The sequence below is a fragment of the Carcharhinus amblyrhynchos genome, chromosome 11 (genome assembly GCF_965287045.1).
Source record: "Carcharhinus amblyrhynchos chromosome 11, sCarAmb.v2.hapA, whole genome shotgun sequence".
Classification (NCBI taxonomy): Eukaryota; Metazoa; Chordata; class Chondrichthyes; order Carcharhiniformes; family Carcharhinidae; genus Carcharhinus; species Carcharhinus amblyrhynchos.
In genome coordinates, this window is record NC_137334.1 from 41,250,846 (window position 1) to 41,264,597 (window position 13,752).

At 44.5% G+C, this 13,752-nt stretch overlaps 1 protein-coding gene across 2 annotated transcripts in view; it reads right to left on the reverse strand.

The window, feature by feature from the left end:
* Positions 1-13,752, reverse strand: part of osbpl6 (oxysterol binding protein-like 6) — a 156,073-nt gene that overhangs the window by 13,914 nt on the left and 128,407 nt on the right. For both annotated transcript variants that reach the window (XM_080198910.1, XM_080198909.1), the window contains one exon: positions 2,205-2,283. In XM_080198910.1, coding sequence (XP_080055036.1) covers positions 2,205-2,283 — 79 coding nt within the window. The remainder of the gene's footprint in view (positions 1-2,204; positions 2,284-13,752) is intronic.

Consider the following 13,752-nt stretch of genomic DNA (forward strand, 5'->3'; position numbering starts at 1 on the left):
TCAGGGGATTTGTCGGTTTTTAGTCCGATTTGTTGTTCTTTACTGACATAAATTAAGTTTTTCATTCCCATTAGACCCTCAGTTACTCACAATTTTAGTATGCTTGTTGTGCCTTCTACTGAGAAGACAGATGCAAAATATATTTTTAATATCTTTGACATTTCCTAATTCCCCACTACAATTTCTCCGAGCTCAGCCTCTAAAAGTCTACTGTTTATTTTCACTACTCTTTTCCTCTCTACATACTTAGAGAAGCTTTTGTAAGTTCAATTGATCAAGGCCTAGGATACTGATCTTTGCTGCCTTGCTGAATGCAGCAACTATTTGAAAATAGCCCCAGCCAATCTACAAAGAGCTTTCACAAGCCTTGCCTTAGCAAAGCTTAGTCAAAAACACCACACTTTTTTTTACATTGGCCTGGCATGACATCGAGGGACCTACCTCCAGCACTTTTTTCTCAAGTGTTTAAAAATTTGGCAAGAAAATCCACACAGCTTTTCCTACCCGAGGCAATGCTTTCCCACTGAGGCAATACTTTGAAAGAACAGAAAGTTCCGCATATTGCCTGCATATGCATTGGCCAAGTTTAAGATCCTGACATTGTAACAGCCTGTTTGACTGACTTATGCCCAAAGTCTTTGAGTGCAAACAGGGAAAGCACCTGTGTGCCATTCTAAAACAACAATGCCACACAAGGAGTGACCAATGATGCATTGTTCCCTAGGAAGCTGAGGTAACTTCTATTGTGCTGCTTTAGATAGTGCCACAGAAACAATTTTCTAGCTCTCTACCCCTTCCTCTCATATTCTGCTCATCTTTACTCAACTTGCTACATTGCTCTATTATTTTAACTTTTCACTAACTTTCTAAATATCCCCTCAACTGGCCCTGCCCTCCCTCCTTTTTTAATTTAAATATGAAAGTACATCTCTAGCTTGCTAGGACATCAAACTCAGCCTGGTTTAAATGTACTCCTTGCCAACGAAACAGTTCTCTTTTATTTCCCCTGTATTGATGCCAGTGCCCCATGCATCAAAACCACCTCCTCACACATCACTGTTTGAGCCATGCATTTAACTCTGATCTATTTGATTCAATGCCAATTTGCATATGGTTCAGTCAGTAATGCCAAGGTTATAAGTTTTGAGATTCTGCTTATTAATTTACATCCCAGTTCCTCAAACTCACTTTGTTGCTGGTCCTCATTCTGGGATATAACTATGCTATTACTTCTTACCTGAATCATAATTAAGTTACGTTAAGTTAAAGTTGTTTATGTATTAGTCGCAAGTAAGGCTTACATTGACACTGCACTGAAGTTACTGTGAAATTCCCTTAGTCACCACACTCCAGCGCTTGTTCAAGTCAATGCACCTAACCAGCACGTCTTTCAGAATGTGGGAGAAAACTGGAGGAAACCCATGCAGACACGGCGAGAACGTGCAAACTCCACACAGAGTGATCCAAGCCAGGAATCAAACTGCTATGAAGCAGCAGTGCTAACAACTGTGCTACCGTGAATTACTGGATCCTCATCATCCAAGATCTTCTCCAGTCACAAGACATCCTTATCCTGGACACTGGGCAGATAACACAACATTTGGAAATCTCTGTTGCAGCTGCAGAGAATAGTGTATATTCCCCTGACTCTACTACATCCTACCACTGCCTCAATCCTGTTCCTCTGCCCACTAGGTTGGCCATCTTTACCACTGGCAACGGCCAGTTGTCCATTCTCACTGCAGTCCTCCAGTTATATTTAAAAAAAGGCTAAAATTAAAGTTTCAAAAACAGTGACTGTGATATAACAAATTTCAATATTGCAAACAGATTGAGAAGAAGTAGTACGTTTAATATACTCAGGCTGAAATTCCACAGGAAGTACACATTAAACTAACAGGCATCACAGTTAGGTTTGGCACGATAACATTCCGAAAAGCCATTTGCTGAAAGTGCCGCATGGTTAGACATTTGAACAAACCAAAAAACAAAAAACTCAAATAAAACCAGAAAATTCTAGAAAAGCTCAGCAGGTCTGGCTGTGGAGAGAGGGGGACAGAATTAACATTTTAAATCCAATTTTAATTCTGTTTCTCTCTCTATAGGTGCTGCCAGACCTGTTGAGTTTTTCCAGCATTTTCTGTTTTCACTTCAGGTTTCCATCATCCACAGTATTTTGCTTCGATTTTAAATATGAAACTCACTTAGGTAGTATGACATTCACTCTTCCTATTGGAAGTATTTCCATAGATTTTCCCCAAAATTTATTCTTCCATCTGATATCTGAAACAATGGGAAGTTTGATGATAATTGAAATTCAAAGCATGCATTGTTTTTTTAACAGATACATATCACTGCATATTAATTTTACACTAAACAAAAAATGCGTCTCTGACCATGTTTATATATAAAGAATTTGAAGAGAAATTCATTGCCCAGTGTCACCATTGACTGGAAGATTGAACCAGAGTTTGCGTCAGAATAAATGAGGTTAGTGGCCCTTGTTACGATTTATACAGAAATGATACAACAACTTCAAGTGAGGGGCAGCACTCAATTAAATGCCAATAATCAAAAGTTGCTCAGGATGCATGAATCCACCATTAGTTTTACAAAAACGGTATTTTGTCATTTGCCTCAATGTGCATTGAATGTTGTAAAGTTGTAGTACTGACATAGCAAACAAGAACAAAACATGTTTCAAAAATCTTGTGATTACAAGTATAACTACCCTTTTAACTATGTGATAATTGTTATTGCCAATCAATCTCTCTGGCACTGAACATTAATTATTTGAAATGGGAAGTCTCATTCATTTAACTATTAAACGAAGAAGATTTTAAAAATATTAAAGTATCTTTATAAACCTTTCCATTGTCTCTTTTTTAATCCAATCATTTCTCTGAACCTGTTTTAACCTTGAATTATTTATACTTCCTTCTCAGTTCTTGTACTGTTTATTTCCCAATCCTTTAATTTGACTGATTAAGGAAATAATATTTTAGTTGCTTTGTTCACTCAGGTTCCAGATGCCCTATTTCTCTCGTTGCAATTTACAGCAACATTGTAAGATGTTTTGAGCTGAAAACAACAGGGCAAAAGTTTAATTAAGAGCTGATGCCATTTGGCACCCAGTTACAACAAAATATAACCAATTATATTGTTACATTATTGACCATTTCTGTAGTTGACAAAGTTACTTTTTTTAAGAACATGCCCAGACTGATGTTTTGCACATTGTTCAGTAGAATTTGCAACCCCTCAGATACAGGCTATGTCCGCATGCAGCATAAACTAGACAACATTCAGGCTGAGGCAGATAATTTGCGTCACATAGGTACCAGGAAATGACCATCGCTAACAAGAGAGAATCTAATCATCTCCCCCCAGTGTTCAACAGCATTACAATTGCTGAACCCTCCATCATCAATATACTGGGGGAGTTACCATTGACCAGAAACTTAACTGGTCTAGCCACATAAACGCTGTGGCTATAAGAGCAGGTCAGAGGCTGGGAATTCTGTGGTGAGTAACTCAAGTCACCTCCTGACTTCTCCAAGCCTTCCAACAGTTACAAGGCACAAGTCAGGAATGTGATGGAATCCTCTCTACTTGCCTGGATCAGTGGAGCTCTAATAACACTCAAAACATGATACCATCCAGAACAAAGCTTGGTGAACACCCATCCCCCAATTAATGGCCACTTTAAGACCTTTTCCTGCCCCCACTGAGATTTTACCTGGTGCCAAGCGTCCAGCCCAGCCAGGCTAGGCCTTTTCAGGCCACTGTGTCCTATAGAAACTCCACCCCCACCTCCCCAACCAAGGCATTCCTTCCCTGCCCCAAACATAAAAATCTAAATCAGTATTATACACACTCTGTGCCTGCCTGTCATCCTGCTCTTTGTGGGCCACAGAATTCCAGCCATCAGGTGCTACACTTTTTGAATTTTCCATCATCATTTTCAAAATTGCTACATTGAAGCAACCAGTTATAAATGAATACATCAGACTACCTAGGTAACAAATGAAGCCCAAGAAAAATCAATCAATAGCAAAACATTGAAAGTTTGACTAAAATAACAACTGGAAATTCCATAGGCACTTGAATGTTACTTAATTTTGCAGGCAGATTATAATTAAAAGCCCTAAATTCAAATATTTTTATTCTACCAGAAAATTGTAGTTACACAATGGCCTAGATTTCCGTCTGCGTGCGGGTGCACAGAGTCAGGACAATTCCTGACTCCGCAAGCCTGACTCCTAAAAGTACCTGCCGAGACATCAAAGTTTAATTCAGTCGGGGAGTCTGGCCAGCTGACCCCACAACGAGTGCGGAGGATGCCGAGTGCAAACGCAGGCTGAGCAGAAGGGTTGCCTGGACAGTGTTGAAGTTTAATAAAAATGGAAAAGCCTAAAACAGCCCTTCAACCTTCAGCACTTAACTAGTGCCCCCCCCCCCACTCCCTCCCATGCTCCACCCATGCCACCTCGTGCCTTTTGTCCACCCCATGGACCCTCATACCCTCCATAACAACCTATGTCCTTTCTGCCTACTCCCATCACACTTTACAGCCCTCATGTTAACCTCTGCCCCCACCCCTCATGGAATTTTTTGAACATTCTGCCTACGTAGTGCCATCTCGTGCCAACCCATGACCCCACTAACCACAATTTGCCCCAACACCTACCATGCCAATGTACCCAGTATCCATCACAAATACACCATGCTGAGTGTCTGTTGAAGACTTTATTTAAAAATCTCTACAGGCAGTTGCTTCTGTAATGTGTACAGGAGCAAATTCCAACCTGGGCCCATTCTCACCCCTGTGAAAATGGTATGTGTTGTGTTTGGGGGATTTCTGGATTTGAGCCTATTTGCCATGCTGAAGAGGGTCTCCATTGTGAGAAAAATCTAGGCAAATGTACTGGCAGAAAAATGTTTAGCAACTTAGAAAAGATGGAAGTAAGTTCTATATATCTCATGATAAGCAGATATTTATTTACTTCCAGCACATGATGGATTAACTGTCTCAAAAAATCCTTTCGAAGGCTCAAACTGATTAAGTGAACCCCTCCCTCCATCCACCATCTGCCTCATGCTCAAGAAGCTTCCCACTGCAATAATCTAACCATTAAATACGTCATGTCACAGGAAATCCGATAATAAAGAAACATTAGGAGTAGCATGTGCTGGTGTCCATCCTAACTCGGGTGTCATGGCTGAAACTTGAATTTGGCTTCACAGAATGATACGACAGATAGCCAACAGGTGATTGTGCCTGTGCCAAATCTCAGAAAGAGTTGCCCAATTAATCCCACTCCCCTGCTCTTTTTTTATTGCCGTGCATATGTCCGCCCCTTTAGCATTAGTCTAATTCCTTTTAAAGGTTACTTAATCTGCTTTCAAACAGTTGCAGCCCACGTTACACTACACAATTGTTTATTTTCTCATGCCACCTTGAGTTCTTTTGCCAATCACTTCAAATCTTTATCCTTTGCTTACTGATGCTTTCCACTGGGAACCCAGGGAGTGTGTTTGTGTGATGAGGGGATGTGAGGGATTAGAGGGCAGTTTTCTCTTTTATTGTAACTGGGATGAAGTCCATGGCACTGAGGCAATCCTTTTAAACAGCCGACCTATGCATCCTGTGACTGCCTCTGAATTATGAGCTATGTCCAGGGTCAGAGGGTACTATTTCAGAACATTATGCCTTTGCAGGCACTTCCTTCTGAGTTGGGTGCATCAAGCCTGGAAGTCTTCTGACACCAGGGTGAAAATCCAGCCCATTGAGTAGAAAAGCAGGGAGGTTTTGCTGAACCTTTATAAAAGACTGGTTAGGTCTCAGCTGGTTTCATTAATCCATTCCTGGGCACAACATTTAGAAAAAATGTCCTGACATTAGAGAGAGCGTGATAGAGATTTTCTAGGTACGAGGGGCAGAAAACTTCAGTTAAATGTAAACACGGTAGAAATTGGGAATTCATTTCGAGAATAGACATGTTTACAAGGAGGTTTGATGGAGATGTTCAAAGTTATAAAGGGTTTTGATGAGCAAAGGAGGAGAAATTGTTCCCTACAGAGAAGTGCCAGTAACCAGAGGATAAAGATTTGAAGTGATTGTCAAAAGAACTGGAGGCAGTGGTGTGAGAAAAATTCTGCAATTGTCAAAAGAACAGGAGGTGGCATGGTGGCACAGTGGTTAGCACTGCTGCCTCACAATGCCAAGGACTCTGGTTCAATTCCCGGCTTGGGTTGTTGTCTGTGTGGAGTTTGCATATTCTCTCCATGTCTGTACGGACTTCCTCCAGGTGCTCCAGTTTCCTCCCACAGTCTGAAAGACATGCTGGTTAGGCGCATTGCCCCAAACAGGCGCCAGAATGTGGGGAATTTCATAGTAACTTCACTGCAGTGTTAATGTAAGCCTTACTTGTGGCTACTAAACAAACTGTAAAGAACAATTATGTAGTAAATTATGATTGCCAATTCATGCCACCTAATGACTCCCACCCAACTCAAATGGCCTCTCATGCCACTCATACAAGCCTATGCACCTCCACCTAATGGCCCCTCATTCCCTCCATGCCCCACCAATGATACTTCAATGCCCAGTTAGCCAGAATGACTCAGGAGTATTAATCAACATTAATCTGTTGAAACAACATTTCTTGATTGACAGTTTTCTCTGTTAGATCTATTTCTCAAATGCTCAATGTTTAATTACACAAGATAAAGAGGATCAAGTGTGTGCAGTTCTGCTCAGAATACGTACACATGCTTAGTCTGGCATGGGGAGGGGGGGCCATTGGAGATGGGTGGTGGGGTATAGGTTGGCATGGGGGTATGAGGGGTGATGGGGACTGAGTGGAGTTAGCACAGAATATATGAGGGGCTACTGGGGGTAGCTGGTGGTGTATAGGTTAGACATTTTGAACTTGCCTTTTAAAAGATTCCCTCATCCATCCTGAGGGACCATGAACCACAACTTATTGAAAAGCTGGCCTAACTCCACAAAATCTGCAGGAGGCTAGGATACAATAAAGATGGCCAGGTCATAAGTGTGGTGTGCAGGCCTTGACAACATTAGTGATGCTGGGAATGGAGCCAGGACTTCCAGAATCATGTCCTGCTGCCATTTTTAAAGGTCTGCTGAGGCTCCTCAACTCCAGCCCTATATCTCTATTTACAAAGTCAGGGACTCCATAAAACGTTGTAAATGGTCTTCTTAATTTGTCCTGAGACCTTCAAAGAGTTGTGCACCTCCACCCTGAGTCTCTGTTCTTGCACCTCCTGTAAAATTATATCATTTATGTTCCTCCCAAAATTGTTCACTTTTCTGCGATAAAGTTTGTCTGCTGTGTGTCTGTCAATTTTACCGTTCCATTTCCTTCTGATGTCCATTTCTATTCACCCTGATGCTTACTACATTTCCATGCTTCAGAAAAGTTTGAAAGTATATCCTTACACTTACATTCAGGTCAAATATATGATATCAAAACAAACAATGGTCCCAACCTGGAGGATATCATCAAACACTTACTTCCATTCCATAAACAACCTGGGTGGGATTTTACGGCCTCGCTCAAGTAAGACCAGAAATTCCTCCCCAACGTCAACAGACATTTCTGTTTCCGTTCCTCATCCGCTCCAATTCCATGGAGGGTGAGACAGTATAATTCTGGCGAACATCTCACCAGTACTCTCTGCTTTCTGTCCCTCAACCTATTACACATCCACTTAGCTACTACCTCTTTAATCTCTGGGCTTCAATTTTGTTCCCAAGTCTATTATGTGGTACTTTATCAACTTTCCTTTGAAAGCCTATATACATAGCATCAATCCTCTCCATCACTCCATTAGGGAACTCAGTCAAGTTTGCCAAACACACTTCCCTTGAACAAATATATACGCTGACTTTTACCTCTGAATCCAGGGCCAGAATTCTCCCAAAACAATTCTTGGTGCCCAATTTGCGTGAAAACTGGAATAATTCGTGCTTTTTTTTCCTCACTGGGAGTTCAGGTAAGAATCTCCCACACACTGTGCACTGCAGAGGGCACTAGTGTGCATATCATTAAAAATCAGTGGACAGGCCTTATTCCTGCTGGAGAAACCAGCAGCAAAGCGCTGGGCAGGCCACTGCGCATGCACCAGCATCGAGATTGGCGCATGTCCAGTAGCCCCGCACTGCTGGCCTTCCAATTGCTGGCCAGCCCTGCTATCCCTGCAGCACCGGCTGTCTGCATCCCCCACAGCCCGACTGCTGGCCCCTGACCATTCCTGAACCTCCCCTTCACTCCTGCCTCGATCCCCAGCCTCCTCTCCCCCACCCCCCTCCCCAGAGTCCTGACTACCAGCACCCCCCTCCCCCAGCCCATCCTGATTGCTTGGCCTCCATGCTTCTCCCATCTGCAGAGTGGCAGTGGGACCCCCCCACCCTCACCGATTGGCCCACCAGGCCTTGCCCAATCGATCCCAGCAATACCTGCTGGGCAGTGCCAAAGTGCCCCCCCAGAACATTGACACTTTGCTCCTTGGACAGTACCAGAGGGCCAGGCTGCCACTGCCAAGGTGCCACTGCTCAGGGGGCACTCCCATGCCCGACCATCTGGAAGCCCCCAATTCCCCTCTTCACTCCAGTGGCGTTGGGCCGCCAGTTCCCCATTAGTGGGGAGCTACTATAATCTCCACAGGAGTGGAGCACTCTGCTGGGGGGAGATACTAGCAGGCCAGGAGATTTCAGTCCTGGGCCCACTAATTACATTTAAATTATATTAAATTGACAACTTAAATGGTCTTGGCACTTTCCTGCTGATCTCTGGCACTGCCTGAAATCCTGTGCTGAGAGATGCTACTGGGGCAGGACGCCCAGCGCAAACCCCACAAATCGGCCAACGAGGGAATCGACCCCATACTTTTCCAAATGCCACGTTGGCAAGGAAGGAAAGTTGAACAGGGTAGGCTTGGTTGAGAGGAAAATTATCTGGGGGAAGGAGGATCCGAGTGGGCCTGGAGGTTTGGATTGCGTCTGTTTTAATGCAAGGAGTGTAACGGGTAAAACGGATGAGCTTAAGGCCTTAATGTTCATGAGGAATTTAGATGTGGTGGCAGTGACGGAGACGTGGTTAAAGGAAGGGCAGGACTGGCAGCTAAATATTCCTGGGTATAAGTGTGTTAGGCGTGACAGAGGAGGGTTGAAGAGAGGTGGTGGGGGGGGCGTTGTTAGTAAAAGAGCACATCACAGCAGTGCAGAGGGAGGACAATATGGAGGAGTTAGGGATTGAGTCGCTGTGGGTGGAGTTGAGGAATAGGAAGGGAGCGATTACTATGCTAGGGATGTACTACAGGCCACCCAACAGCCCACGGGCAGTGGAAGAAGGCATTTGTAAAGACATTTTGGATAGGTGCAGAAAGAATAGGGTTGTTGTAGTGGGAGATTTTAATATTCCTGGAGTGGATTGGAAGGTGCCTAGAGCTGGGGGTTCGGATAGGGAGGAATTTGTAAAATATGTGCTGGAAGGGTCCTTGGAGCAGTATGTAACTAGCCCGACTAGGGAGGGGGCTATATTGGATTTAGTTGTGGGTAATGAGCCGGGTCAGGTGGTTGAGGTTGCAGTGGGTGAACATGTGGTCACTGTTAGCCACAATTCTGTCTACTTTAGGATAATAATGGAAAAAGATATGTGCTGTCCGAGAGGGAGGGTGCTAAACTGGGGGAAGGCAAGTTACAGCCGGATTAGGCATGAGCTGATGGATACTGATTGGAAGAGGTTGTTTGCAACTAAGTCCACGTTCGGCAAGTGGGAGGCTTTCAAGGGAAAGCTGAAAAGGTTGCAGGAAAGACATGTGCCAGTTAAGAGGAAGGATGGGAAAGTAGGATTAGAGAGCCGTGGATTACAGGGGATATTGAGGACTTGGTCAGGAAGAAGAGAGAGGCATATGTTAGGTCTAAGCAACTGGGAACGGAGAGCGCGCTGGAGGACTATAGAGAGAGCAGGAGGGAGCTCAAAAGGGGAGTTAGAAGGGTGAAAAGGGGGCATGAAATTGCTTTGGCTGATAGGATTAAGAAAAATCCAAAGGCATTTTACTCTTATATTAGGAACAAAAGGGTGGTTAGAGGGAAAATAGGTCCTCTTAGGGACGGAGGAGGGGAACTTTGCTTAGAGTCTGAGAGAATGGGGGAGATCCTGAATGAATACTTTGCGTCACTATTCACGAAGGAGAGGGGCTTGGTGTCTTGTACTGTCTTGGAGGGAGCTGTAGACCAGTTGAAAGAAATATCCATTACGAGGGAGGAAGTGTTAGGGTTTTTAGGCAGCATAAAAACTGATAAAGCTCTGGGGCCTGATGGCATTTATCCCAGGCTGCTTAGGGAGGTGAGAAATGAAATTGCTGGGCCTCTGACGCAAATCTTTGTCTCTTCTTTGGACACAGGTGAGGTCCCAGAGGACTGGAGGATAGCGAATGTGGTAACGCTGTTTAAAAAGGGCAGTAGGGATAACCCTGGTAATAATAGGCCAGTGAGTTTGACGTCAGTGGTAGGAAAGTTGTTGGAAAAAATTCTTAGGGATAGGATGTATACACAGCATGGCTTTGTTAAGGGGAGGTCTTGCCTTACGAATCTGGTGGAATTTTTTGAGGAGTTGACAAAAACGGTCGATGAAGGACGAGCCGTTGATGTCATCTATATGTATTTCAGTAAGGCATTTGACAAAGTCCCTCATGGTAGTTTGGTTGAAAAGGTTAAGGCTCATGGGATACAGGGACAGGTATCTAGATGGATTGAGAACTGGCTAGGTAACAGGAGACAGAGAGTAGTAGTGGAAGGGTCCTTTTCTAGCTGGAGGTCTGTCACCAGTGGTGTGCCACAGGGCTCAGTACTGGGACCTCTTCTATTCATAATATATATAAATGACCTGGTAGAGGGTGTACGTGGTGTGATCAGCAAGTTTGCAGATGACACAAAGATGGCAGGATTGGCGGACAGTGAGGAGTGGTGTTAGGCAACACAGCAGGATATAGATAGGCTGGTATAATGGGCAGTTAAATGGCAGATGGAATTTAATCCTGATAAATGCAAGGTGATGCATTTTGGAAGGAATAATGTAGAGGGGAGTTACATGATAAAGGGTGGACCTATTAAGGGTATAGAAATGCAAAGAGACCTGGGAGTGCAAGTGCATGTCTTTGAAGGTGGCAACACAGGTGGAGAAGGTTGCGGAGAAAGCTTACGGTATGCTTGCCTTTAAAGGAAGGGGTATAGAGTACAAGAGCTGGCGTCTAATGCTGCAGTTGTATATAACATTGGTTAGGCCGCATTTGGAGTACTGCGTCCAGTTCTGGTCACCTTACTACCGGAAGGACGTGGAGGCCCTGGAGAGAGTGCAGAGGAGGTTTACCAGGATGCTGTCTGGTAACGGAAGGACTAAGTTATGAGGAAAAATTGGATAAATTGGGGCTGTTTTCCTTAGAAAGATGGAGATTGAGGGGGGAATCTAATAGAGGTGTATAAGATAATGAAGGGTATCGATAGAGTAAACAGTGGCAGGCTTTTTCCTAGATTGGAGACAAATATCATGAGGGGCCACGGGCTTAAGGTGAGGGGGGGTGGGGGCGACGTATAATTTGGATGCTAGATGGAGGTTTTTCACACGGAGGGTCATGGGGGTATGGAATGCATTGCCAAGTAAGGTGGTGGAGGCAGGCACGCTGGACTTGTTTAAGGTTTACTTAGTTAGACACATGAGCGAAATAGGGATGGAGGGTTATAGGAGACTGTTTTAAATAAGGATCAGAGCCTCGGGACGTTCCTGGAAACCAACTGTTACATGTGTTGATGTTTTTCTCTTTTACTCCACAGGTGCGTCGGTCCACCTTGTTGTCTAACGAGAGGCATACACGCGGTGGGTCGTGCGTGGGCTGCTCTAGGATGTTTCGAGAGTAGCCTAGTACTTTGCGTCGTTAGTGTACGCTTAAACTGGACCAGCAGATGGGCACCACGACAGCTTAGTGACTATCACTGTTTGCTGTGCAGATACATGGATTTGGGCCAGTGTCTGAGGGAGTTTGCGCATTCTCCCTGTGGTTGCGTGGGTTTCCTCCGGGTGCTCCGGTTTCCTCCCACACCCCAAAGATGTGCTCTTAGGCTGATTGGTGTAACAAATTGTCCCTAAATTATTCTCCCCTCAATCTGGTTTCCAGTGTGGGTACCATAAGCATAGACATGGGTCAAGGGTGGAGGAGGAAAAACACATTGTTAAGATGGCGGTGCGGGCTCGTTGGGCCGAAGGGCCTGTTTCCCGTGCTGTGTTGTTCTTTGTTCTCTAACACTGAAGTGAACTTTTCTTATTTTTGGTATATTTCTCAGCTCTTGTTGTGAAATGTCAAACCTTAATCAGATTAAATGTACAAGTGAAAAAAGGAGTAATTTAGTTTAGTTGACTAAGGTGTGGCACAGCATGGATTCAAGCGACATACTGGCTGAGGTAATGCTCAGAGCCTATCTTTTCGCTTTGCCACACAGCTGAAGCCATGATGAAGAATCTTCAGTGAACTGCAAAGGGGTGAAAGTGGAGAAACACCCTGTACTGACCATCCACTGCAACTGCAAGATACCAAGATGTCAGCTTCGATGTCTACCAATACCACGACCAGTAAAGAGTCATACTCTCTCTATTAGATGTGTAAAGATTTAGAATCATAGAACAGTAGAATCCCATAGTTCAGAAGAAGGCCATTTAGCCCATCTAGTCTGCACCGACTCTCCAACAGAGCATCTTACCCAGTCCCTATCCTTGTAATTCCATATTTTTACCCCGCTAATCCCTCTAAACCATGCATCTTTGAAACTGGAGCACCTGGAAGAAACCCATACACATATGGGTAGAGGAAATAGCGAGGCATCTTGAGGGGAACTGCTTGATAGAGCAGATGCAGCACGGTTTCGTTAAAGGGAAGTCGTGTCTGACAATTTTACTGGAGTTCTATGAGGATGTGTCTAGGGCGGTGGATAGAGGAGAGCCGGTGGATGTGGTCTTTCTTGATTTTCAGAAGGCGTTTGACAAGGTACCTCACAAGAGGTTATTGCAGAAGGTCAGGGGGCATGGAGTTGGGGGTAGGGTGTTAGCGTGGATAGAGGACTGGTTGAACATAAGAAATAGGAGCAGGAGTAGGCCAACTAGCCCTTCGAGCCTGCCGCGCCATTCAATAAGATCATGGCTGATCTGTCGTGGCTCAGTTCCACTTTCCCGCCCTCTCCCCATAACCCTTAATCCCCTCTCTCATCAAAAACCCATCAACCCGCATCTTAAAAATATTTAGCGAGGCAGCCTCCACCACTTCAATGGGCAGGGAATTCCAGAGATTCACCACCCTTTGAGTGAAGAAGTTCCTCCTCAACTCTGTTCTAAACCGTCCCCCCTTTATCTTGAGGCTATGCCCCCTAGTCCTACTATCCTTTGAGTGGGAAGAGTCTCTCCACCTCTATCCTATCCATCCCATTCATCATCTTATACGTCTCAATGAGATCTCCCCTCATTCTTCTAAACTCTAATCTATTCAGCCTCTCCTCATAGCTCAACCCCCTCAACACCGGCATCAGCCTAGTAAACCTCCTCTGCACTCCCTCCAAGGCTAAAATATCCTTGCGTAAGTACGGCGCCCAAAACTGCACACAGTACTCCAGCTGCGGCCTCACCAATGCCCTATACAGCCGCAGCAAGACCTCCCTACTTTTATATTCAATCCCCCTCG